Source organism: Aulostomus chinensis, chromosome 12, assembly GCF_037954235.1.
Source record: "Aulostomus chinensis isolate RoL2024-O1b breed Wild chromosome 12, RoL_Achi_v1.0, whole genome shotgun sequence".
Classification (NCBI taxonomy): domain Eukaryota; kingdom Metazoa; phylum Chordata; class Actinopteri; order Syngnathiformes; family Aulostomidae; genus Aulostomus; species Aulostomus chinensis.
Window position 1 is genome coordinate 27188162 of NC_141331.1, and position 27915 is coordinate 27216076.

General features: G+C 46.9%; 2 protein-coding genes and 1 long non-coding RNA gene across 4 annotated transcripts; 1 reads left to right on the forward strand and 2 right to left on the reverse strand.

The window, feature by feature from the left end:
• Positions 1–80: 80 nt before the first annotated feature.
• LOC147252655 (interferon alpha/beta receptor 2-like) lies at positions 81–10047 on the reverse strand. Its single transcript, XM_086221029.1, has 6 exons — positions 9892–10047; positions 9375–9507; positions 7322–7500; positions 6025–6185; positions 1451–1613; positions 81–732 (listed from the first exon to the last, which is right to left on the reverse strand). Exons 1-6 carry the CDS (start codon positions 9926–9928, stop codon positions 449–451), a joined length of 957 nt encoding a protein of 318 aa, XP_086077155.1. The 5' UTR covers positions 9929–10047; the 3' UTR covers positions 81–448.
• Positions 10048–10249: 202 nt separating this feature from the next.
• LOC147252656 (uncharacterized) lies at positions 10250–27813 on the reverse strand. Of its 2 annotated transcripts, XM_086221027.1 has the most exons (9): positions 27482–27813; positions 27116–27216; positions 26709–26830; positions 24781–24910; positions 24347–24522; positions 23477–23625; positions 18871–19030; positions 17143–17258; positions 10252–12960 (listed from the first exon to the last, which is right to left on the reverse strand). In XM_086221027.1, exons 3-9 carry the CDS (start codon positions 26755–26757, stop codon positions 12265–12267), a joined length of 1476 nt encoding a protein of 491 aa, XP_086077153.1. In that variant the 5' UTR covers positions 26758–26830; positions 27116–27216; positions 27482–27813; the 3' UTR covers positions 10252–12264. The 2 variants fall into 2 exon arrangements, with proteins under 2 accessions (XP_086077154.1, XP_086077153.1); XM_086221028.1 differs by lacking the exons at positions 27116–27216; positions 27482–27813 and adding an exon at positions 26901–27103 and having other exon boundaries at positions 10250–12960.
• Positions 16975–21431, forward strand: LOC147252657 (uncharacterized). The gene is made up of 2 exons (XR_015118784.1): positions 16975–17449; positions 18820–21431. It is a non-coding gene; the product is annotated as an uncharacterized LOC147252657 (long non-coding RNA).
• Positions 27814–27915: the final 102 nt, after the last annotated feature.

Here is a 27915-nt window from a genome sequence, read left to right on the forward strand (position 1 = left end):
ACTCCCCCTCCTTCCACGACTTCTTTGGAATCAGGATTCCCCCCAGGGCCCCCCCCCCCAGCTGAAGAGGTCGCCCCCTGTTGGTCTACAGAAAAATGCAGCTTTGAGGCACTGATGAGGCGGCTTTTCAGACCAGCATTCTCAGTCCAGCTTTCTTTCAAAAATAACATAGCAACAAGAACAAAGAAGGAGAAAAGAAGAAAATGAGCAGAATATTAGTGAGTTAAATATCTGATGACCTTTAAATGAGTAATTATCAGAATTACATATTTAAAGGAGCGATCATAGGTGCTGTGTCAGTTTCCACTGAAACAGTCAAGCCTCATCTAGCGAATGGAAGACCCTTGGTTCCGCTCCTCCGGGGGTTTCCAGGCCCAGAACGCATGCGTGTTGAATCACAGTTTCAACTCCTGTTTGTGTTCATGTGAAAATTAACTTCAATTTACAGTCAAAAGGAACTCAACACTGCTGGAGCAGCAGTGTCCTCCCTCTGGTTGAAAATGTCCCCCTGAGATGAAGCAGTCAGGCCTCTAGTCCTCAGGGAGGGGGCAGGCCAGCCAGCAGAGCCCTCTGTCCGGACCGAGAGCTTCCTCCCAGGTCTGGCGCACGAGGCTGGATTCCTCACCTCGCTGGCAGAGCCTTGCCGCAGAAGCTTGTGGCTCAGCTGTCCGCCACAACAAATGAATCCCATCAGGACGCCGAAGGCCCCCAGGAGCCCCCAGACCAGCTGCCCTGTGAACGGGACACCAGTGGCGGTCGTCAGTGTGATGTCAGAAATCCTCATTTCTTGTGCCTAGTAACAGGATTCACAGCTGTTGGGTTTCGCCTCATTTAAGCACCCAATCAAGAAATCTTTCCTTTCATCTTTGTTTTTTTTTAATTCCTCCTTTTCCACTCTCTGTACTTCCTTGGTCTTTTTTCTTATCTAGAACGAACTTCTCTTTACTGTCTCCTCCTCTAATCGATGTGTTTTTTATTGGTTCCTCACTCCGGTGGACGACAACAGAGGTCTGTCGTCAAGCGAGACGTGGCTCCGCTCGTCCAACACAGGCCTCTCACTGAACCGACTCAAATTAGGGTCAACCTTTCAGGCTTTTAGCCAGGAGCTACAGACGATGGCGGTCACTGTACATGACAGCTGGCCGGCTCATCACGATGACTCGCAGCTCAACATCGGTGTGATTTGACCATCCTAGGAGCTCAGGACACCATCGCCTGAGTCTCCGCGTCTCATCGGTTAAAGAAGAGCGCTGCCATTTCACCAAGTCTTTGACTGTCCGTCTTCCTCCTCCATGAACGACGGAGGAGGGACAGGAGTTTGTATTCATTTACAATAAAATGATGATTGATTCGTTAATCAGATGTGATCACAACGTTCTACATCAAGTGTGAGTCTGCACGCAGAACCATAACCAGCTTAAACAGAAGAAATCAGGCCGAGGTGACGTACATGAGCTTCTGGTGGGTGGGGGGCTGGTGAAGGCGCAGGAAGGTCGACTGGGAAGAAAATTAGGGTTGATGTATGAGGTCACAGAGACGGTCACGCAGTACTCCACGCCAGGCTGCAGGTATGTGATCACGCTCTCCTCCTTGTATGGCAGTTTCAGCTCGAACTGAAACACACGGTTCAGATAAACCAGATTAGACCGCAGGAAGAGGCTGCTTGTTAGAGAGGGGGCTGCTGCTCGCCCTGCTTCTCATTACAGTTGCCAGAGATGACCTCATCCCTTTGTGTGCCATGTGACCCAGGCTATGGGTGGTGCTGGCTTTAAAGGTGGAGTCTGCAGCAGTTTCCTTAAAAAACTAATCAGACATATACAACATTAATCTGGCTCCGTCATCGCCTCCGGGCCTCCCGCCGTGTGCGGCAGTGACGGCCCTCAGCCTGTACGTCCATGTTTTTGTTTTGCTGGGCCGTTTGTGAGTGAGAGTGGGGACCAGGCGTACCACACCCCCAAAATACTTCTGTTCTACCGGACAATTTGTTTTATTGGTTCTGTTTGGTGAGGACCCTGGAGTTCTTCTGATAGAACAGACTGTGTGAGGCTGTTCAGCAGCGGGGCGGAGCGAGTCATGAGGACGGTTCTCCTCCCGTGGACGCAGGTTACAGCTCCACTAGAAGAATATCAATTAATCCATTCCAAACGGCTTTGATCAAAAACACCACAGATACCTGCAAGTTTGAGTAAGAACTGAGTGAATAATCTGTATTGAAATGTAGGAGAGGACGTATGCGAGAACATCCCAGGTGGTCAGTTGGAGACAAAAGTACTGAACCTGTAAACACAAGACAGAGGAGAAATTGTTGCTCTTAATGTGAGAAATACGTAACATGAGTCACTTCCTGTGGCAACGTTCAGTATCATTTCCCAAGAAGGAGCTGCCACACCGGCCTGGTGGAGCAGTGGTCCTCACTGTGGCCCCCAGCAAGAAGGTTGTGGGTGGAGCCCCGGCTGCAGCACGGGGTCTTTCTGTGTGAGTCTCCATGTTCTCCCTGTTCCTGCTGGGTTCTCTCTGGTACTCCAGCTTCCTCCACAGTCCAAAGACATCAAGAGGGACCAGGTTAATCCAGACTCTAAATTGACCGTAGGTGTGGCTGGGAGAGCCAATGGTTGTCTGTCTCTATGTGTTGGCCCTGCCATGGACTGGTGACCTGTCCAGGGGGAAGGCTGCTGGGATAGGCCCCACCCCCACCACCCTCAACAGGAGAAGAGGGGGAACATGGATGGATGGAGGGATGGATGATGGAGGGATGGATGGGTGGATGGACAACAATTAGAGCGTAAAATATATTAAAATGTTTGATCATCCTCAAACTTTGATTTGAGAGTGATCACACATTATTGCTACTGTACTTCATCAGTGGAGGCTCCAAGTACCAGGAGAAGAGGGGGAACATGGATGGATGGATGGACGGATGGACAGATGGATGGATAGACAGATGGATGGATGGAGCTGAATTGGTTAGATTCAAGTAGGACAATAGCTACAACAGGTATCACTCTATGTCGACTATCTCATTGTTCAATTATTATTTGAATTTAATGGTTTGACTTTCTTGATTTATGGTGCAGGCCCCTGTAACTTACCGCTGAAAACACAGATGTGGGGTTAAGGTCCTCTTTTGTCTTTTTCAAAAGATTTACAGTTAAATAAAAGTCATCGAGAGGAAGATGTGGGCAAAAGCGCAGTGATAAACATCCGCCTGTGGCAGGGAAGCTGACGCTTTTCAAAGTGATAAATGAACCTACGCGTCAATGCTGTGGGCCTGATCTCAGAGATCAAGATGTGGATTTGCTGTTGACTTCCCCACTGCTCTGAGCTGCCTTCCAGATCTCTCTCTCTCATACACACACACACGCACATAGAACTGCAGAGATCCACTGGTATCTTTGCTGAAATTCACAACTCAGCAAATCATATGAAGGAACAACATAAAATCTTGCAGTTGTAATCCTAGTGTTAATCTTGCAGTGTTAATCTTGCAGTGTTAATCCTGCAGTGTAAATCCTACTGCGTTAATCCTAGTGTTGATCTTGCAGTGTTAATCCTGCAGTGTAAATCCTACTGCGTTAATCCTAGTGTTGATCTTGCAGTGTTAATCCTGCAGTGTAAATCCTACTGCGTTAATCCTAGTGTTGATCTTGCAGTGTTAATCTTGCAGTGTTAATCCTACAGCGTTAATCCTAGTGTTAATCCTACAGCATTAATCCTAGTGTTAATCCTGCAGCGTTAGTCCTGCAGTGTTAATCCTAGTGTAAATCTTACAGCGTTAATCCTAGTGTTAATCCTACAGCATTAATCCTAGTGTTAATCCTGCAGCGTTAGTCCTGCAGTGTTAATCCTAGTGTAAATCTTACAGCGTTAATCCTAGTGTTAATCCTGCAGCGTTAATCCTGCAGCGTTAATCCTAGTGTTAATCCTGCAGTGTTAATCCTAGTGTTAATCCTGCAGTGTTAATCCTCGTGTTAATCCTACAGTGTTAATCCTAGTGTTAATCCTGCAGTGTTAATCCTAGTGTTAATCCTGCAGTGTTAATCCTACAGCATTAATCCTAGTGTTAATCTTGCAGTGTTAATCTTGCAGTGTTAATCTTACAGTGTTAATCTTGCAGCGTTAATCCTAGTGTTAATCCTACAGCGTTAATCCTAGTGTTAATCCTACAGCATTAATCCTAGTGTTAATCCTGCAGTGTTAATCCTGCAGTCTTAATCTTACAGCGTTAATCCTAGTGTTAATCCTACAGTGTTAATCCTAGTGTTAATCTTGCAGTGTTAATCTTGCAGTGTTAATCTTGCAGTGTTAATCTTGCAGTGTTAATCCTGCAGTCTTAATTTTACAGTGTTAATCCTAGTGTTAATCCTACAGTGTTAATCCTAGTGTTAATCTTGCAGTGTTAATCTTACAGCATTAATCCTAGTGTTAATCTTGCAGTGTTAATCTTGCAGTGTTAATCTTGCAGTGTTAATCTTGCAGTGTTAATCTTGCAGCGTTAATCCTGCAGCGTTAATCCTAGTGTTAATCTTGCAGTGTTAATCTTGCAGTGTTAATCCTACTGCGTTAATCCTAGTGTTGATCTTGCAGTGTTAATCCTGCAGTGTAAATCCTACTGCGTTAATCCTAGTGTTGATCTTGCAGTGTTAATCCTGCAGTGTAAATCCTACTGCGTTAATCCTAGTGTTAATCCTACAGCGTTAATCCTAGTGTTAATCCTACAGCATTAATCCTAGTGTTAATCCTGCAGCGTTAGTCCTGCAGTGTTAATCCTAGTGTAAATCTTACAGCGTTAATCCTAGTGTTAATCCTACAGCATTAATCCTAGTGTTAATCCTGCAGCGTTAGTCCTGCAGTGTTAATCCTAGTGTAAATCTTACAGCGTTAATCCTAGTGTTAATCCTGCAGCGTTAATCCTGCAGCGTTAATCCTAGTGTTAATCCTGCAGTGTTAATCCTAGTGTTAATCCTGCAGTGTTAATCCTAGTGTTAATCCTGCAGTGTTAATCCTAGTGTTAATCCTACAGTGTTAATCCTAGTGTTAATCCTGCAGCGTTAATCCTAGTGTTAATCCTGCAGTGTTAATCCTAGTGTTAATCCTGCAGTGTTAATCCTACAGCATTAATCCTAGTGTTAATCTTGCAGTGTTAATCTTGCAGTGTTAATCTTACAGTGTTAATCTTGCAGCGTTAATCCTAGTGTTAATCCTACAGCGTTAATCCTAGTGTTAATCCTACAGCATTAATCCTAGTGTTAATCCTGCAGTGTTAATCCTGCAGTCTTAATCTTACAGCGTTAATCCTAGTGTTAATCCTACAGTGTTAATCCTAGTGTTAATCTTGCAGTGTTAATCTTACAGCATTAATCCTAGTGTTAATCTTGCAGTGTTAATCTTGCAGTGTTAATCTTGCAGTGTTAATCTTGCAGCGTTAATCCTGCAGCGTTAATCCTAGTGTTAATCTTGCAGTGTTAATCTTACAGCATTAATCCTAGTGTTAATCTTGCAGTGTTAATCTTGCAGCGTTAATCCTAGTGTTAATCTTGCAGTGTTAATCTTACAGCATTAATCCTAGTGTTAATCTTGCAGTGTTAATCTTACAGCATTAATCCTAGTGTTAATCTTGCAGTGTTAATCCTGCAGTGTGAGTGATGGGGTATTCCTAAGTATTGTGTAATACCTGGGCTCCACCCAGGTCTGGGAGGTCTAGGATCTGTGGTCAATAACGTCATTTTTCTCTGCTTTTTCATTCATACAGCATTTTTCCTTTCTTGTAGATGAATGTTCATCTGAAACAGATCGAATAAATCTCTCTGCACACGTGTTCAGTCTCTGTATTTGCCATTTTAGCTGCCTAGTCACGAGTGTGTGGCGAAACCTGCCCTGACTGAGAGGAGGATGCTTGTCAGACCAGTCTGGATGAGGGAGAGGTGGATTAAAATCTGCTGTGGGTCACAGAGATTTGACGCCCCCATTTTAAACGCAGCCATTTGACATACAAATGAGGACGAGACGAACTTGGGCCAAACGTACCTGTGAGCCGTCTCTAACCCTGCGCACCAGGAGGTGGAGGCTCATGTAGAGGTTCTCAAGCTGCTGGTGCTGCTGCGGGCTCCTTGTTGTGGGGACACTGACACGGAGATGTAAGCAGTTCCCACAGCCAGAGACGGACACATCCAGTGGACCCAACACAGCTGCACGGAGGGATCAACTCATGATCAGGTGACAGGGAACAGATTCAGTCTACATATGAATTCGAAACAGTGATGTAAAGCAAGCGAACACGGAGGAGATATGGAGCAACACGTCCCACCTTCCTACACCCAAAGGTAAAAGAGGAGCGGGTGCAGCTTCTGCTGTTGCTCCCAGATGGAAAAAAGGGTCGCTGGTTAAATTCCCACTTCCCCTGGTGACCATTTCCAAGTGTCCTTGAGAAAGATTTTGAACCCCTAATTGCCCCTGATGGTCCTGTGACAGACTGGTGACCCGTCCAGTGTGAACCCTGCCTCTCACTCAGTGTCAGCTGGGGTAGGCTCCACCCACCCAGTGGTTCCTGCATGGTTGCTGGAACCAGCTTTTAGATTTGCTCCTCTCCACGAGGCTATTACTCTAAATCAGGGCTAGGGAACCATGTGCCATGGAGGGCCGTGTGTATGCAGGTTTTCCTTCCAACCAAACACTTTAACAGGTGATTCCACTGATCAACACATCTTCAGCCACAGAAGAGTGTTAATCAGTGGAATCACCTGTTGAAGTGTTTGGTTGGAAGGAAAACCTGCATACACACGGCCCTCCATGGCACATGGTTGCCCACCCCTGCTCTAAATACTCCACAGAAGTCACAAGGCTACTGCCTGAATGGCCAGAGTACTGCATGTCCCTGGGTACCAGGATCTGATGGCCTAGTGCACTTGGATGGATGAAGAAGAAGTACAGCATACCTTCATCTTGCCAAATAGTGACCCCGCCTTGATGTATGGGAAATGAATCATTTACAGCTGTTAATTAATGGTTAATGCAGTGTTAACAAGGCTATTAACAGCCCTTACAACCACTTACTGCTCCGTTCTGAGGGGAGACGGATTGTGAAGTGATACTCAACGAGGAGATCAGTAGAAGTCAGAGGAGCCTCGTCATGCAAGCAGAGAGACCCATTCTTGCTCCTTCATGGACGTCATTGATCACTGGACTTACGTCACAAGTGTCTTTACCAAGTGGGTTAAACGATCCACTCCCCGATTTTTTAGCCATCTTCAGTTTACTGACTATTAGGACACACAGTGAGCTTTGCTAAGACTTGTCCACGTGTAAATGTGTTGGTGGGCCTCACTGTCAGAAAAGGGTTGGAACTGTCTGGATGTCGTCCAGTTAGATGTCTGGGTGGCCGTGAAGGTTCGGACCCGGGCTCGGTATGGACCAAACTGGTCCTTGAATGCTCTGGTCAGGTTACACATCTGTCCGGCTGTCAGCTGCAAACAACCAGCCACTTGTCTCCATGTGTTCTTCCTCCTGGGAGAACATCAAGAACCAGAAGGACGGAGAAACGTTTGAGAGCCACACTGAGACAATTCCACAGTTGGACTGATGCCAACAGCTGTGGACCACAAAGAACAGAAACGAATGTAAAAATACCAGCGAGGGTCACGAAGCCCTGACGAGTTCTGTTCGCATGATAATATCAGCATTTTAACAGAGTCAGCAGAATACCAGCACGTCAACGGGATCTGTACTCACCACGCTGGTTTGTTCAATGGCAGGTTGCCAAGTAACAGAGTTGTGGGGTTTCAAAGGTTACATGTGCGATAAGCGTGTATGAAATGTGAAGATCATGTAGACTTGTTTTTATACAGAGCACTGATATCCCAACCCAAACAAGCCACCCACAACACTGTGCATCCCTGATTCAGAACTCTCAGATCATCTGCAGCAGTTCTCAGCTTCCTGTCACCTGAGACAAGAGCAGACCCGAGCAGGTGTGTGTGTGTGTGTGTGTGTGTGTTTGCGCATGTGATTTTGTGTTTTCATGGTGTCAGAGTCAATCACTTGGTGGTAAAACCACACTGGAAATGTTGACAGATCTCAAACAAACTTACACGAACAAGACCATATAAGGCAATAAGACAATAATACAATAAGTATCAAACAAGGATTTCAAAACACACATACAATATAATCGAGAGAAGAGTGATAAATACGTGGTTGAGGATTTACCTCTGAGGCAAAAAGAAGAATAGGAAGTGTGTGATTTTAACGAGAGGTTGGTTGGGGTTGTTGAAGGTCTTAGCAAAAGGAGAAGGGGAGAGACCAGAACTTCTTAGCGTGTCTCTGGATGCCCTCAGGGAATTAAATCAAATGTTCCAAAACCGTTCACTGGGACTCAAGAATGAACTGAGAAGATTTGGGTGGTCAAAGGTCACCGTGGCCCTAAAGGTCAAGGAATCTAACGAGCACAGTGAAGTAGTTTTCATTGTGATGTGCTCATAAATGTTTCTCTTAAAAATTCAATACACAAAAATTAGAATGCGGCACAGGGGAGCAGTGGTCCTCCCTGTGGCCCCCATCAAGAAGGTTGTGGGTGGAGCCCCGGCTGCAGCACGGGGTCTTTCTGGGTGAGTCTCCATGTTCTCCCTGTTCCTGCTGGGTTCTCTCTGGTACTCCAGCTTCCTCCACAGTCCAAAGACATCAAGAGGGACCAGGTTAATCCAGACTCTAAATTGACCGTAGGCGTGGCTGGGAGAGCCAATGGTTGTCTGTCTCTATGTGTTGGCCCTGCCATGGACTGGTGACCTGTCCAGGGGGAAGGCTGCTGGGATAGGCTCCACCCCCACCACCCTCAACAGGAGAAGAGGGGGAAGATGGAGGGAGGGAGGGAGGGATGGATGGATGGACAGCAATTAGAGCATAAAATATCTTAAAATGTTTGATCATCCTCAAACTTTGATTTGAGAGTGATCACATTACTGCTACTGTACTTCATCAGTGGAGGCTCCAAGTACCAGAAACTGCAGTACTACTGTCTTACTACTAAATTCTTATCCCAGTAAGTTTCCACCTGCTCCAGCTGCTGCTCTCCTCAGCCGCTCTGTCTGAATGTTGCTCTGCCTTTAACTCTGACCTTTTTTTTAAAAATTATTCACAATGTGTGTCCCTGCGAAATATTTTGAGGCTAAATTTTGTATTGTGCCCACAGAGACGTGAGTCTGGAGAGCAGCTGAGTGGACCCAGCACCAGGAGGTGTCGGGGGCATCATCCAGCCGGGAACGGGGGGAGACAGCAGGAGATGCCACCCGCTGTTCACCGACTGCACACAGGGAGTCAGAATTCATCGGCCAAACCTCTCCTTCCTGTGTAGACAAGCTCTCTAGCGCCTGCTGACAGCATACCTGAGGTGGATGATTTGAACAGAGAAGTGGGAGTCTGAGGGGGTCTGGGGGCCGGGCAGGAAGCTGAGCATATGTTCCATGTTGAAGGATGAGATGGAGACGTTGGAGGGAGCAGGGAGGAGAACACCCACCACTGCAGACGACACAACAAGAGATCATCCTCCACTGCTGCTGCTCCTTCTGCCTGCAGAGCTTCAATCAGCTTTTTGTTTTTCCATCATTTTTGAACAGGACAAAGTTTGGTGACACTTGTGAGACTGACAGAGAGAAGATGAGTGATGCTACGAGCGGTTTCAATAAATCTCCCCTCTCACTCACCTCACTGCACCTACTGGTAAATCAACGTTTCCTCTGCTTACACAAGTAAAGAACACTTAACTAGAAGAAGAAACATTCTGCCTTCACCCATCCTGTCAACCTCCATTTACAGAAAACACACAGTCTCAGACCAAAAGCAAAAAGGTGGCAACATGCACTCATCTCACACATCCAACCCCCCCAAACCTGGGCGTATTACCATGGCACGACTGCAGGAGAAACATCCACCACCTCATCGTCCCTCCACCAACCGCGTCACGGATCCCTGCTGAAAAGATGAGGTTCTGAGTTAAAGCACCTAAAGTATAGAGAAGGCTGGGAGGGGGAGGGAGGGAGGGGGGCTGGGAAACAACTTTATTTGCTAGCTTGTTCAGGGTTGAGTTTCTATTTCCCCAGAAGTCCCTCCCTGTGCAACTTCACCGTCCCAGTGATGCAGAACTGGTGCACGCCGGAGCTGACTGCACCAGTTCTGCTGTTTGTACACAGTCTCTGACGCAGGCGAACAGCAGACAAACCAGGAGCTGACATCGCACTCTAACCTTTATTAACTCTTTAATGTGCAAGACGTGGCTGAGCAACATGACAGTTCTGACATTTAACAGCAAATACTGTTGGTAGCAGGCGGCACATCAACTAAGTGCATTAAAACTGTTGTGTTGGACCACGACAAAGACGGGAAACCCACCGAAATAAAAACAAGGCCGTTTCTAACAGACAGTTGCTGCCACATTGTGACGACAGAGTTTAGCACCTCCGCACAAACGTATCGTTCTTGAAGGTGGATCACGCGCACACAACCGTCAGGATGTGAATGGGTGAATGTTACGTGTGTTTGGACAAACTGGCGTTGCCTTAACAAGGCCACGCCCATGAATGTATAGAAGTGCTGGTAGCTTCCATTCCTATGGTGACAGACAGACAGGATAACATATATACAATTACATATTTATGATAGAGGTGTATTCATGCAAATCTGACCATTTTTGTTTGAAAATCCCCAAAAATCCATTGGGTGGAAAGGAAGATGCTACATGTAGCAACGCTACTGGCAACGGTTTTGCCAAATACTGGCCAATAGAGACAAGGCCTTCCCCTTGCGTCATAAGTCCCGCCCTCAAAATTAAAGCATTTGGATTTACAAACTAAGTTTTTGACTTTTCGAATGATAGGCACATTTAAGGTGCAGTGCTTGGAAAGGAGCCAGATGTTTTCCAGCAGCAGCTGAAAGACAACACAGACATAAAAGACTTAACAAAATATTGCAGTACTTTTGTTTTCACAAATTCTGCTTTTCATGCAGGTTAATGAGAATATCTAGAGTACAGTATCATCATGGATATTACAGTAAGTACAAATCAATATTTCACTATTTCAATGTTCCTTATGGAAATATTTTCCTGCAAAGACATTTTCACTACTCTGAATGTCCCATTATGTTAGCGCCTCCTCCTGGCTTTCCTTTGCTATCACAGCGTCTTAATAAAGCTCTTCCGTTAAATGTATTTTAACCTCTGGCAGACAGGAAACAGAGCTGGGAATATGAATCCACTCTACTTGGACAGGAATGCAGTAAAGCCACTGATAATAAACTCATGGTTTTTGGTCTGATGGCTCAAACCAGACTTGCCGGTCACATCAAAAGTTTGTTTCACCATCGCCCAGCTGGGAGGCTGTCCCTCTCTAAAAGATGACAATCAGAAGATTGGAAGGAAGAGAGAAGACGTCCACTGGTCCCGGTGGGGGGACAGAACAGTCATGTGGCCGGGAGCCAGCAGCTCAAACCTTCCAGTTGTATAGGTTTGGTCATTTTTAAACTCCAGAGTTTTCCCCAGACTCTTAATGATTCCTGTGCAGGAACATGCCAACTTTTAGGGAAATATGCTGATTGTCCATTTTTAGTGTCAGACCAGCGGCTACAGACCCTCTGTGGCTCGAGGGCCGACTGCTAGTTAGCTTAGCTGCAGGGACTCTGCCTGTAGGACTACAAGAGAGGAGAGAAGTGGTTGAACTCTTGCTCTAAAAATGATGTTCAATAAGCAAATTTCCCAAAAGGTTGGTGTATTCCTTTAAAAAAGAAGCATTTTTCAAAGAAAAAGAAAAGCAGTTGAAAATTGTGAACAATTAACCCTAAAAAAAAAAGAAAAAAGGAACACTTGCAGAGGCAACAGCAGCCTCTGCTGCCACATGTGGGAATACCAGCACGCTAACGTGTCACATCCTGGGCTGCAGCCTTCATGGGAGAACTCTGTCCCAGGATGAAACAGAGGAAGGGAAGCATGCTGGGCAGCTGTACGGTGCGGCGAGGTCAGGTGAGGTTTATGGACACGTGGAGAGATCTCACATGCACGCCGACTGTCTCCTGTACTTCTTCAGCTCTCAGGTGTTCAGAGGTGGCGTAGAAGCACGGCACGCCGGTGCTGCTTTGACTCCTCATCCGTGCCACTTCAGGGTTTTCGGTGTCTGCGCTGAAGTGACGCTCATGACTTCAGATCAGTGCTGCCACAGCAGTCTTTTTAAAACACAGCTTTTCAGAAAAGACACAAAACGGAGCATCGTCAGCTGTAAACTGACCTCATCGCCTCACATACAAACACTCCTCCTCTTCCTCCTCCTCAACTGCACTTGTTTCTCTGGGACCTTCCTCGGAGTCCCCAGGCTGGGAGGGCAGGGTTGGTGGGGAGTCGTGCTCCTCTATAGGAGGGGTCTCTGCCTCTGATTGTTCAGCCTGAGTTCTCTCCTCCTCATGCACTTCCTCTAGGCACCTCCCCAAAACTAAAGTGAAGAGGTTGACATTCCCTCCCTCCTCCTCCTCCTCCTCCTCCTCCTCACGTGATTCTTCTCTCTCTACAGTTGAATATGCCATGTCTGCCGGAGCAGCGTTGGGGACGGAGTCAGACAGTGGAGGTGTGTGTTTCAAACCAGTATCTAAACTGGTGTCTGCTGGGATCTGGGCCTCTGGCTGGGGGCCACAGAGGCCTGGAGGGTCCGGAGCGAAGCTGACCAGCTGCCCAGCAGACAGAGGAGCTGACAAGGAGCATGATGAAGATGACGGGGACAGAGACACGAGGTTGGCAGACACCCACAGTGTGTAATTTCCTGGCCTGCTCCCAGCAGAGCTCTCCGTGACACCTCCATCGCTCTCATTCGACATTTGACTGCTTCTCTTCCCACCTGGCGAGGGCGCTGTTGCATTACAATATAGGAGGGGAGACAAGGACGGGCTGACGGGTACAACCAGCGGGACCTCCTCAATGTGATGGATGGACGTCTGGGGGGGTTAGAAAGTGTTAGTATTTTTATAGAAATTCAAACAATCCAGTTCTTTAGCAAACTACATTGGTGTTGTTTAATGTGATGATTACTATAATAAACTATTGAAGAAGCACTTTTCTCTAAATGTTCTCCAAGGAAGAGAGGAAGATCAAACGAATGGCTGTCAGAATTCAAGTGTTCCTGTTTGGCTCGGCAGACGAGGAGGTGGTCTGTGCTGCTACTGGTTACTGTTGCTGCCTAAAGTACTGAGAACAACTGTGATACAGGCCAACATCTGCATTCCCCTCCTGCTGTCAGGGGCAAAGACACGGCCATTTTTAAAGCAGCTCATCTGCAAATCGACAGCAGCAGTAAACTGCTGGTACCTTCCTCTTGTTGCTACCGCAAAAACACCCAAAAACACAAAACCCCACCTATCAGTGCATCGCGTCCAGCAAATCTCAGCTTTCTGACTTTTTTGGGCAGAATGATTGATGAGCACAAATGAATGAAACCTATCAGAACTGGATATTCATGTCCTGCTTCATGGGCCACTGACACTCTCTTACTTTCACTTACTTCAGCCTTGTCCAGTTCTGAGGGTCCACATGGATTTCCTGCCCCCCCCCCCCAAGCTCCTCACAATAGGTAGACTACCATTTTTTTCTCCTCCACAAAAACAAAATGTTTTTATTAAAAAAGACAGGGGTGGCGTGGCTCAATGGCTCAGAGGTAGAGTGGGCGTCTAGCAACCGAAGGGTCGCTGGTTCGATCCCCACTTCCCTCGGTGACCATGTCCAAGTGTCCTTGAGCAAGATACTGAACCTCTAACTGCTCCTGGTGGCCCTGTGATGGACTGGTAACCCGTCCAGGGTGAACCCTGCCTCTCGCTGCTGGGATAGGCTCCACCCCCCCACCCTGAACGAGATAAGAGGTAGAAAATGGATGGATGATGGATGGATGGATCTTCATCGTATGATGATGACCCGTGTAAGTATCATCATGTGATGAGATCGTATGTTTGTCTGAGGGCCAATCCGTCTCTTCGTGTCTGCTGTAGCTGGGAGATGAGATCCCTCACTAGCATCCAGAGGCTGAAACAGCTCAGCTCTGAAGTGCAGTACCCCCCCTTTCCTTCATCACATTACTCAGGATGTCTGGAGTGACCCCCTCATGACACTTCGTTCTGAAAGAGGAGCCGAACAGTCCCCTCTCTACCTTTCTAACGATAATTCACCACTTACATCATCCAAGATCTTTTGCTTCCCCGTTATCAAGATGGGTACCAGTCACCGTCTCCTGTTCATTCTGACCCAGGAACTCATTATTCCAGTAAGAAAGGTATGCCAAAAGGTGGGGGTTCTCACCTCCCTGTAATACCCCTTTCACACTGCACCAAAAACACGGGTCAACGCGGGTTTTTCGTCACTCTGAAAGGGTCGACTCTGCAGTCACTCACTCCGCAGAGCCTGGTCAGCCTCCGTTCGTTTGTAGGCCGCCATCGTTCATCCTGCACACCTCCCTACGTGCCCCTTGGGCGTCCACTTTGAAGCTCAGACAAATCTAATAATCCATGTCTGATACTCCTCATGTGCCTTCATTGCTTTGCTGGAAGTATTACTCTCTCGCAAATATTTTCGTATTTGTATTAAAATCCTTTTACAGCTCTCAGAAGTGTACCAACTCCTTTATGTATATGCATGCGTTTCTCGTTGGACGAAACAGAAACACAACGAGTGTTGCCCCAGTAACAACAGTGTAAAACATCCTACAGATACGCCATCGTCATCCCCAGCCTGTCAAGTCACTGCAGCTCATGTTACTCAAGTCGGTCTTCCATCCAAACAATGCTGAAACTTATCTAGGCTGAAAATGCTGCATGATCACGTTGATGCGATTTCCTACTGAGACACAGCTGAGACTCGGTCCTCGCTCCTACTTGACATCCGAATGCATCCTGACCTTCTCAGACTGACAAAATCAAGCTTTTAGTGGGTGTTTCGAATGTTTCCCACCAGTGGAAATCTGCTGAATCATTTGATCATTTTACAGATCCCACCTTTAATTTATTAACCACATAGGAGCCCTGTGTGAGGGGGAAATCCCTCCACGTCTCCATGTCACTGACAATTCATAACGGAAAAAATCTCCTCGCACGACAAAATATGAAAAGGTTAACTGTAAAAGACGCCTAAACCCCTTAGAATGCGTGGCGTAGCAGCATAAAGCTGCGTGCTGATACGGAGTGACGCTGGCGGTGACTATCCACTGGTAAATCCTCTCACTCTCAAAAACACCAACCCCATTTTTGTCTTCAAATACTGCAGCCGCCAGGTATCAGGCTCTAACTGGTACCGGAACAAATCAAAAACTTTTTTGTCCCCGAAACGAAGGAATTCCCCATTCAGGTACTCAGCTGTTGAGCCGGGGCGTGCGGGACAGTGACAGGACACGAGACGACAAGGGACAGCTTGAGATCGGCAAGCAAGATCTTCATTAAATCTTATCGTGTGGTGGATCTGACACCAAGGCCAAACTACAAAGTGCAACAAGTAATGGTAGTGACAGTTCCAAAAATGTGCAGGGAGGAGAGGAGGAGAGGAGAGGAGGGAAGGGCTCCATGTAACCTGATGTGTCCCCCAGCAGTCTAAGCCTGTAGCAGCATAGCTATCAATGGTTCAGAGCTACCTGAACCAGTCCTAACTGAAGGCTCTGTCATAGAGGAAGGTCTTAAGCCTGGACTTAAACGTAGTTAAAGTGTCTGCCTCTCTGACCCATGGAGAGATGCTGGTTCCACAGTAGAGGAGCCTGGTAACTGAAGGCTCTACCTCCCAGTGTGTTTTTATTGATACTGGGAATCACTAAAAGACCTGCATTCTGGGAGCGGAGTGCTCTGGTCGGACAGTAGGGACTAATGAGCTCTTTCAAATAGGATGGGGCTTTATCATTGAGAGCCTTATAAGTTAGCAGAAGGACTTTGAAGTCGATTCTAGATCCTACAGGAAGCCAGTGGAGAGAAGCTAAAGTGGGAGAGATGTGTTCTCTCTTCTTAACTCCCGTCAAAACCCTCGCTGCAGAGTTCTGGACCAGCTGGAGACTCTTTAGGGAGTATTTAGGACATCCTGACAGGAGAGAGTTGCAGTAGTCCAGCCGAGAAGTGATAAATGCATGCACCAGTTTCTCAGCATCACTCTGGGAAAGGATGTTCCTAATCTTAGCGATACTTCGCAGATGGAAGAAGGCGGTCCTGGTCACATGCTTTATGTGGGAGCTGAAGGAAAGGTCCTGGTCAAAAATGACTCCAAGCCCTTTGCAACACGTCAGACGAGGCATAAATGCCTTTTTTTTTTTTTTTTAAATGAGAGATTTTTGTTCTTCCTATTTTATTTATTTATTTATCAAATCATTTTTTTGAAAAAAGAACATTAACACTTTTGCATGGATTTTTAACACTTTACATTTTGCACAGAGGACGCACAACTCCACACACATCCTCCTCTCTTGATGGGTCTCATTTTGATTGAGCTCAGAAAACAAGTAATGGGAAATTCCGAGTACGTCTGACATTCTCTTTGTCATATTGGCGCCAGACTAAACGGAGGTCGTCGACGGCCGTCTCTTGCTTTTGTCTTTTTTCTCTTTTCACAGTTAAACCACAAACGTGGCACAGCTCTGACATATGCGTCTTTCTGCCCACAGTCCTTTCCTCTCAGCTTTCTTAGAAAAGTTGCCTTGCTTGCTATCAAACCACAAAACACAGTTTTCACCGAGGCTGAGCTGAGGAGTGTTTTTATCATCTCTCAGTCATTCTGTCTATTCAATGTTAGAGGCTGAAGCCAGCACGTTTGGTACTTTGGCTTAACTTGGAACAAATACCGATTTGATGCTACTTTATTTTCGGTTGATGGCCCTCATTACCCCACCCCACTCGTAAGGCTTATCTGGGGCTCCCAGTCTCCATGAGTGCAGGTGGAACCTTCTGCTATTGGTTCCCCCTCTCTGGAACCTTCTGCTATTGGTTCCCCCTCTGTGGAACCATCTCCAAGTTTCAAGTTGACACACGCTCTTCGTTTAAGAGAAGACCGATGATTCTTCTTATTGTTTGTTTTGGGACATTATTTTTGTGCCAGTAAAGGCAAATGGGAACACTACCAACTCGTCTCTCACTTCTCTTTTAAAAGACGCTACAAAAACTCACCAGGACCGACGGCAGACGCCTCTCTCTCAGACAGATGGAGCCAGTGGAGACGAGCAGGGCCACCATGACCAGACCAGATATGACCAGGACACACAGCACAGCTGAGATCAGCGAGTCTGAGGAGGACACACACGAGTATTCTCACATGCAGCCAGACGGACTGGATAGTGATGGCAGTAGTATAGCCAACTTCAACCCCTTTATCCACACGACAAGCTATCAAGGTCAGAATGGCGGAGATGTGGTGATCTTTGTGGTTAGAGGAGAATAATTCGGAGCGGCCGCGGTGCAACCAGAGACGTGGAGGGTAACAATACTGCATTTTCACTCCTGAGAGAGTGAGCAGCTAGCAGCTAGCCAAGCTAGTGGCTCTATGAGAATGTGCTTTGAGTGCTAAATGGTCATGTTAGCATGCTAACGTGCTTATCTTGACCGGACAGACCTTAAACTGCAACTGAATGACTTATATCTGAATCTGAACTGGGCAGCTTGAACCATGGCATTCGAAGAACTGGATGACGTATTTGGAAATTAAATTTGTTATTTGGAACTGCATTACAATGAACTTGGAACTTAATGTAACTAGTTAGACTGAATTCATTTGCTTTGAAGTTGCACATGATCTCACCTAAACAGTCAGTTCTCTGAATACTTCCACATTCACTTCTCACAGTTTCATTTCATGTTACTGAGACAAACTTCCTGTCCCTGAGGATGAGGAAGCGAGCACAGAGCACCAGCTATTCACGTCTGTGACGATTCTTTGACGCTCTGTGGGGTGGAGACTTCTTCCTGAGCTGAGCTGGACCACAACACTTCTTTCCAAGTATTGCAATGCAGCTCCAAATTAAAAATTCAAATTCTGCTTTCTCAATCCATTTTTTAATGGAATAACTCAACATGCCCAGTTCAAAACACAAACAAGAGCCGATCAAGTTCTGTGTCTTGCGGCACACTTCTCCACCCACAGGTTTGTTATCCCAGGAAGGTGTCTGAGGGTAACAAGGACCATTAAAACTGATCCAACTTCCCCTTCCTGTGTCCCGAGATGTCTTGAAACTTCCTGGATACTCGGGGCTTCAAAGGCAGCATCGAAGTACTTGATGTGTAATTTTACTCTTGTCTGTGCTACCGCTCAAATTCTGAGCAACTGGGAAAAATACAACAAAGAAGTTGGATGGAAGTTTGGAGAAAAGTCAATTCATTAACGAAAGAAAGTTTTTGCTATCATTCGTACCTTGTAAAAGTAGCATTAGCTGGCTAGCTGACATCAGCGAAGCCTACAACTGAACAGTCAACACTGCTGAAGTTACACATGAGTGTGAATGATAAGCTACGTTATTTTCAGGGTGCCTCTACTCAAAAATGGAGCGTATTGAGGCAGCAACAATCTGACAGGCTCCACGTGTACAACATTTAGCATCTTGATTGAGGGCGTTAGCGTGCTAATCACAGGGGAATACCTGCTATAGCTGCAAGAACGGCCTCGTGTCAGTTTTGCAGCAGTTGAGTCATTAAAAAAAAAAGATTAAAACTTAAACGATCTTAACTTTTTGTAATTTTTTTCAAAAGTTGTGATGTTCGGAGATTCCAACCCTCCACTGTGGTGAACAGTTGAGAGCCGGTCAGGTTTGACATGTCAAACTTGCACTAAGACGCATGTTTTATTGTCTTCAGATTGACACTGAACTGTTGATAATGGTGCTCCTGTTGCGGCGGCATGTGTACCTGCAGTATCGATGCTGGGGGTGGAGGCACACTGGGGCTGGCTGTAGTTGGACTCTCTCTGATGCAGACTGTCTGCGAAACGGACCGAGACGCAGTAGCTCCTGCCACGGGCCAGGTTCTTCACACTCAGTCTCGTCAGGGACTTGGTTTCCTCAAAGAACTGACAGCACCAGCAGAGATCACATACAGATGTTCCATTAGTACGAGGAAATAAAATCAGCATTAATCCCACATGGTTCCCCTGCAGGAGCTACAAGTGAGCCCAGCATTTCACCTGATCCCCACAGGTTTACTCACTCCAGGCGTGTGGACCGGGACACAAGTCACTGTATTTCCCTGCTGTTGGCCACACTCCGCATCAACATTTAGCAGCTGTTTTCCTATGAAACATAGTTACACGATTTATGAATGTTGAGTTCAATTTCTTTACTATCCGCCAACTTTTGAGGCAGTGAGGAAGAGAGGCTTTAGTTTCGTTTGGGCATGGACGATCTGGTGTTCCAGCAACAGCAGTGGATTGGTGTGTGTGTGTCACACAGAGTCATACATGCTTCGCCCCACATCGATTTATCGTGGTTTTATTTCCAGATACTGATACAAGCTGTCCGAACCCACACTGCATCCCACATCCTAGAACCTGCTCAGTAGACCTGAGCAGATCAGCAGTTTGATTCCTTCCATTTAAACTGCAAAATGTTTCATTTGTTCATCACTGAAAGACAAGACTGTTTCTTCACCACTCCAGAAGCAGAACACTGATGCTGCCACCTTTGTAGGACCATGTTACGTCCCTCGACTAAAACCACACGAGAGCAGGTGGTCAGCAGAGGGCGTACACCAAGCATGAGCAGGGTTCCCCATGGAAGCGCCCTCCACCTCCCCCAGGTAGGAGTACAGCAAACGGAGCCAGCAGCTATCAAGTGTGTGTCCTCTAGTGTTACAGATGAGTGTTCGATCTGACACCAGGGACAACAAGTACAGACACCTCGAGACAACACAACGGACGCCTCACTACCATGTGACCCACATTCAGCGATGTACAAACTAGCCTCTCTCCTACATTCTCAAATCCACGGCTGCTGTGATTGTTGCCTTGTTCTCTTTCATCTCTGTTGGTCTCTCCAGATCACACATCATCTCCCAGGCTAATTGCCTGGACATCCGGCGGAGGAGGCGCGGTGTCTAATGTCTGAAATGAAAGGAGGGTTTTCCTTATCGTGATTTTCTCCTAGTTTTTGTCTGCTAACACTCCAACCCCCTCGACTGTGTCAGAGTGCGAGTCTGCTGGAGGAATGCAGAGCTCTTCTTTAGTTACAGATGAGTTACAAGGAGGACACACCGCCTAGTCTGGAATGTGTGTTTTTGTAAAAAACTGGATGCGAGAACTTTTGACCCCAACAGACTTCTAGCCTGACTGAACCAACCTGTGTGTCTGTGCCCACTGGCACAGGAACACATGTTCTGGGACATGCAGAAAAAAGACCTGTGGCTGGGATTCAATCTGTGGCCAGCTGCGTACGTGACGCACGCGCTGACCACTCGACCACCTGAGCAGGTCAGATCACTTGACTCAGGTAACACAACCAAGACTGATCACTAAGATGTCTGAGGTACTAAAGGTGTTGAGCTCGGTCACTGGGAGGAGTGACTGCATTTGAGGCCCAGCTGCTCTTGATGAGGATTTTCAGGCACGGCTGTGAAGCCCAGTCGGGGTCCAGTTGGAGACCGAGCCTCCGCCTGCCTGAACCTCAACACCTCCTTTCTCAGTCAAAGTTTCAAATGGTTTCAAAGTCTGAGACCCAACTATGATGGTGGAGGATATAAAGTCCAAACAAGCACTGGAGTCCAGAGAGCTTCAGGATCCTCACGGAGAACAAAGCTCAAGCAGTTCTGCTGAAAGAATGAACGTCTGCTAACTCCGCCTTTTATGCAATCAAAGTGGGCGGGGGGTGTGGCTCTCGCCGCCTCCCCTATTTACCAGTATTTGACATCATTGCCTCATTTATAATGGGGTCTGATTCAGTGGTCACCCGGTGAGAAGCATTTTTCTATTGCTGCAAATGTCGGTATTCTTTCATAAACTGGTGCTTGTTTCTTAAGAATGCTTATCCTTCCAAACGTGCATTTTCGGCTTGTCTGTTCATTTCTTCTTCTGTTCTGGGAATCGTGGAGAAATTAAAATCCCCGTCTATCCTGCGAAACACTCTGAGACATTCTACAAAATTCAGGGCAAAAATACGACATGCACTGAAAATATAAACACAAAATAGTGTTTTTAATGCTGCTGATGTGTTGCTCTGCCGAGCAAACAGAATAGGGTCTTCTGGCTCAGGCCCTAATAATAGTGCCGTTAAAGACCTTTTTACTTGGAACGCTCTGAAGGCTGATTTAATGTGATGTCTTGCAAGTGTGATGTGAGCAGCTATCAGCACTTCCTTCACTGTTGGATCAACCGCTGGACCTCTGCTCATTGTTAATATGCATCTTTGAAATATAGTTTCGCTTGAAAAAAACTAAATTTGGGGCTCAACAGTGGAGTTCCTGGATTATACGCAGGGGTGCACATCACCTTTTAGTGAGTTACTCAGGTGAGAACCAGGACGTGGCGTTTGGTGCTCGCCTCATGTGTAGCATGGTCTTAATCAGTGCAGTCTTCCTCACTCTTCTGCTTCAACTTCCTGCATGGTAAATGATGAAGACGCTGCAGATGCGACCCCTCGATGAGACGTCTCCATCCACAGGTCAGCAGCTGGCGTTGGGTCAAAATCCCCTCTTAACAGCTTAACCACCTCGTTGATGTTGGAGTAAACCTCCGGGTCACTTGTATCGGACCAGGTCACACGCAGAGGAGGCTCCCAGGCACCGTCCTGCCTGCTTCAAGCGCACCCATTCTGTCACAGTGGTGTGTTTGTCAAGTTGCGAGGTGGCCTCATATCTACCGAGAATGCTGCAGACTGCCGTGTTTCCATTCTTGCATTTCCTGAGGCCATGTTGAAGGATCAAATACTAAGAAATGATCACATGACTTGAGGAGTCATATCTGATTTCAGACTCTTCAAATAAGCCCCCTGAGTAAGTTTGTCTTGTCTCTGCCAGCATCAGCACTGGAAAAAGTGGCCTGCACCATCGAGCAGAAGCCTGAAGCATCCAATGGCCACCATGAGTTCATCCTTCCATTCGCCGATGGTCAGTTTGTCCCTCAGAAACCTGATGGATGTGGTCTCAAAACGTTGCTAATGTCAAGCATGTTTGACAGAAAGCACTGAAAACGCTCAGAGCAGATGTGCTACTCGCTGGTCGCCAGCTGCTTGATGTTTTTAGCAGTGTTTCATGCCTCCATGCAGACCATCTGATATGAAACACCCAGTTTCCCAAAGGAGACCCCATTTTCTTCACACAGCGTTTTCAGTGCAGCATTTTTTTTTGCTCCTCCTTTTTATAAATAAAACTGCAGCAGCTTGACCATGGAGTGATCCCATGTTTCACAGTCAGGAACGTTGCGATCAGCTGATTTTGCGCAAGTCTCCAGTGTGTGTGCGGCACACACAATGTGCTCAAGGGACTCTCCAACCGCAGCGAGTAGCCGGAGTTTTGTCAGAGCACCGTTGTACATACTGACATTGACAGAAGCCCCGTCCGTGCACACAGTGACCAACTTTGTTGTCCAGCCATCCAAGCCTGTGTCCTGGATAAGTCTCACAAGTCCATCTGTTACGGCCTGCACAGCTCGGTCAGCACGCAGTTCAATCAGCCCAAGAACGTCCCAGGTAAACTCTCCGTTTCTGGACGCAGACGCAATGTAAGCGATTTCCAGCTCAGCTTTTGTGATGTCCTTAGATCCATCAAAAAGCAGCCCCCAAAACTGGGCTGGTAACTCCCCGCTGATGGCGTGAGCGATGCTCTGCAAGGTCCGTGAGCCCCTTCACGTCATGAATGACAGCACCTCAGATGTTCCTTCCTGCCTGCTTCAGTCAAGAAATATCCTCACAATAGGAAGACATGGCACCTGGGTTTTTTGCTTTACGGAAGGCGAGGAGAAAAACTTCATCCAGCTCGTCTCACCATCTGGACATTTCTTCTTGGCTAGCTTGTTTATTAGCAATGGCTTGTGCCACATTCATGTGCTCCTCTCTCTTTTCATGTTTGTCAAATAAAGGATGGTTGAAATTCTTTGAGCCTTAATAAAACGCACCTTTCTCTGCTAGATGCGAATGCGAGCGGCAAATCTCGGACCACATTTCAGTGCGCTCATCGTTCGCTTGGAGCCATGGCACATCTTGGAGCCACTACTCTGAAAAAAGTCTTTTCTTCAGCTCCGGTTAGCGCTTCTGTGTAGGAGGTGAAGCGCCAGAGCAGCTGCTTAATGCCTGTGTTTTGACATCTCCGTGAGTAATTGACAAGGATCGTGTGCAACATTAGATGAGGAACTGATAATGTGGCGGTCAAGTATGCACAGGTGTGTATTAAGACAAGTGACGCTATGCATTCCTGAATTTTGTCACGCATTCATACCTGTTAGCGGTTATGTGCACCCCTGATTTTACGTTCTGTCCTGGAACCCATGGCGACATTATTGTCCCAGTAGTATAAGAAGTCATCCAACTACCTGAGCTTCGTCTGCAACGCTGCTCTTGATCCTGAGCTGGTAAGTGAAGGAGTCGTAGACTTCGCTGAGGTGCTGCATAGGGGGATGCAAGTCCACACACAGATACTGGACACAGGGAGTCACGGAGAGCAGCGGCAGGCTCAGGTGAGCTGAGAGAGAGAGACACACACACACACACACACGTCAGTATTGTAACATTTCCGTGTTCCATGGCGGAGGACGTGAGAAGAGGCTAGGAGCTACGTCTCAGTATCAGCAGACGCATATCTCGTCACAACGGTCAGCAGTGCTGAGTGGTCAAGTGCCGTTCTGACCCGGTACTCTTCAGTAATGACAGAAAGTAAAAGTACAGCCTCGCACAGCTCATGTATGTACTGTAGCTAGTAAAGACATACACAGAACCCTCCCGAATCACTGTGAATTATGACTAAAATTCATGCAAGGAAATAAACCTGGGACTCACGTCTAACAATAAGAGTTCCAAAGGACATTAATGAATGGTTAATTATGCTTAAATGACACTTAATTATTACCCTGGATCATTATAAGGATTACATGCTTGTGAGGTTAAGATATTTTCCAAAGACACGTGAAAGGATCCGACCTTGTTAAATACAAATTTGTTCAGTTGCTGATATCAGTCCAATTATCAGTTATTAATCTGGTGACAGTTGACGATGGAGGAGACCCTGTTGGGGTCAGCATGAAGTTCAGGCCCTGAACACAACACAAGACATCTGGTTACTGAGGGAGGTTCTCTCTGCTACAGGGGAAAAGAAACCAAAGAGATGGCGTTGTCTTCAAAAGCAGAGGCTCCCCAGAGACCACCTATCCCTCTGTCCGCCCTCGTCTCACGGCGGTGTCACCTACTGTCTCTGAGAGGCTGGAACCCCCGGTGGTAGACTGGTAGAGAGGCCCGAGCCCCCAGCCGAGCTGTAAGCCGGGTGAAGTAGACTTGGTTTTGGTTGGAGAAGGCCTCAGTCAGGTTGCAAACCAGTGGATGCTGGATGTGCTCACAACCAGCCACGGGCACCCAGGAAGTTCCTCTGCAGGGCGGGAGAGGGGGAGGCCATCTTTAGAGGGTCAAAATCCTCTAAACCAGAATGTACCAGAGCAACACAGCTGAAGAACCCCTACATCTCTCTAAACCTGGCCTCTTTGTGCTTCAATCCATTTGTTTCGAACATTACCTTAATTTTCTTCCCTCTGTTTGAAAGTGTATGTGTGTGTGTTTGTGATGTACATGTGGGACCTGGTCTATATGAAATACACAACATCAGCACCAACACAAAGGTGAAACCCACATTTGCGAGCTGACAGTGACATGGTAGTAGGCTCCTGCTGGCGTGCCTGGTCCTCGCTCCCAACGTAGCGTGTGAACGAAGTAGCTGGAGGTGAGGGTCATGTTGAGCGGCTGGGGGAGGTCACTCGAGGCTGAAATACAAACACCCTGGATGTTAGTGACACTACTTGTCATCAGCTTTTCAAAATGTCTGATTCCTTGCCAGATTTGATCATTTCCACTTGTGCGTTCATTTAAAAAGTCCAGTAATGACGTTCTGAGGGATCTTTGGACGGAGGTGGAACTAAAACTGTGTTTTCATCAGCATCCTGACACCTGACCAAGTTGTGTTGGTGTTCTTCCCACCTGCTGAAGGAGCAGACCCTCTTCTCTACCCACCACGTGGGATCCACAGCTCCGTTTCTGGTGTGATAGCGGTGGCTCTCGCACACTTCATTTATTGTCCCATGTTTTGAAATGTTTAATTGTAGTAACTTCTGCCTTTCAAGTACTCACAAATACTTGTCTTGGGTTCAGAAAAATGTTTTTCCTTCCTGCATTACTTCTTTGTGACTCCAGAAAGCAGAGAGAGACAGACATCAGTGGACCTCCTCATGCTGGCAGTGCTCACCTGTACCAAGTGACGGGGGACACACTCATACACACTCCTCACAAAAGTTAGCGATATTTGGCTTTCAGGTGAAATTTCAGGATGAACCTAAAATGCACCCTAACCTCTACAGGTCACCTCAACGTGACCTCTCTAAACTTGTCCTGCTGGTCAATGTTTCTTTTTTTACACAACTTGCCGTTCTCTAACACGAAGCTTTACGGCAAAAGTCACAACGGGTGTTTGATCCATGAATCGACCAATCAGAATTGGTACTGAAACAGTTCTCCTCATCACGCTCTACACATTTTGACGTTATGACACCAAGACGACACCCAACAATTGATCAACAGCACCTCGCCATTGTGAGCCTTCAAACAGGATGTTGTCAGACGGAGGTGGCCACTGAGCTGGGCGAGGGACCAGTGGGCCTCAGCGCTGTTCTCTGATGACAGTCGACTCACGTTGAGGAGAAATGATGGCCGCAAACGATGTTGGAGACGCCACGGAGAGCACAGTGCATCAGCCGCTGATGGTGCTGCAGTGTGGGGCAGGTGTGTCTAGTCAGTACAACAACCCCCCCCCCCCCCCCCACTATGAGAACGGTACAGTAACAAGGCCCTGCTACCTGATTAACATCATGAGTCCAGTCATTGTGCCCCTGCATGAACAACATAGGCCTAATTTCATCTTCATGGACGACCTCATCGAGGCCGCATCATTAGGAGCTGGCTGCTGGAGACTGGGGTACCTCAACCAGAGAGGCCTGCACTTTCTCCAGAACCGAATCCCAGAGGAAACCTACGGCATCAACCGAGTCGCCGTGTGGAGGCTCGTAACTCTGTACCCAACGACCTCCGCGACCTGAGGGCCGCCCCTCACGAAGAGTGGGATGCCTCAGCAGACAATGAGTCGACTTGCGAACAGTGTGAGACGTCGTTGTGAAGCTGTCATCAGTGCTCAAGGGCACACGCCACCTTACGGAGCCACTGACACGTTCGGTTGCGGTCAACTCACCACTGTTGTTGGCTTTTATTTCAATGAATTGTTTGAGATGAGGACATCACCACTGCATGCTGCTACTTCAGTGCCCTACTTTCATGATATAATCTCATGGTAGCATGATCTTTTTATGGTTTCCATAAATTTCACCCAAAAGCCAAGTACCCCAAACACTTTGAGGAGGGTATATGAGGGTTTTTTCTGATAATGTAACATATTCTTACCTGCTGTACATGTTTTATTTACCCCGTGGTGCCTGCTAACATCAGCCAAAGGGTGTGAAACTACATTCTTCCCTCACCCCCCTGTGACACTCCACATCACCTGTGTGAACACACCTGACAGGACCCAAGGCAGCCAGGCGAGTATCCAAATGAGAGCAGCCATGACAACCACACCACCTCCGCCTTCATCTCCTCCAGCATCCCCGGCAGGCGCGTCTTTCACTTTCCACGCGTGTCTGTCAGGACAAGTCGGCGGTCACACACTTGTTTGTAGGCTGTGACCTCGACGTGAACTCTAACACAAACCTTCGCCTTGTCCATGGTAACTAACAGGAACGCGCCAATAAACATTTTAACTTCCAAATTCCATCTCTAAAGTTTCAGGGGGAAACACGTGCCCCGCTGGCTACTTATGCTAGCATGCAAGGTAAGCTAACAGCAGAGACAGCGCTTTGTCATGACTTCCGAGTACATTGTAGTATAAATATGTTTGAACGTCACAAAAATAGCATGTTCGTTACCTGTACTGGGAGGTTTTCCGGTTACTCCGTTACTCGATGAGGAAACCATCACTTTATCCACCCACGCTGCGAATGATGTACACTGGCCCCGCCCCCGCTGCCTTTAAAGACATTCAGGAAAGTTCAACTCCCACGTACGCGACGAAAGGAACGTGTTACCGTGACAGAATAATAGATTTTCAGCTTTTAGTCACTGGAGCTTTTATTTTGTATACAGAGACGATAAAAAGAGTCAAGGAAACTTAATGAATGTAAAAGAATGACAAGGTCGGTCCTTGGATTCTTTCAACTTCCGTCTCTAGATGCTTGGAAGATGTTTATCAGTAAAGTGGCGAGCCAAAGTGCCCATCGTCGCCGTTTACATACCTCCAGACTCACCAAACACTGGAACAGTCAGTTTGGGCTCATTTTTAGTTCCTGACTCTTGTGAAGACGGAAAAACAGGGGTTCATTACACATTCAACCAATTATCTGAGTTAATAAAATGTTTGAGACATTAAGGTACATTTCAGGCTGTTCTATCAGACGACTTGATGTAATGTTCTTTCACCTCCATTCACTAAGGCCATCTGGGGAGACCTGCCTGTCATTTACACAAACAAATGAATATCTTAAAAAAATACTGATGACTTAAATTTTGACGCGAAAACAACACCGGCATCGTGTTTACTTCGTCCCGCCTGTGGCGCTTGCTCCGATTTCTATTTGGACGGTAGTTCCCTGAAGGCAGAATTGGGCGAGGGTTGTTGAAAGGAAATCACGTGATCTATTATAAGTGCAGCACAGTATAGTGTGTGTGT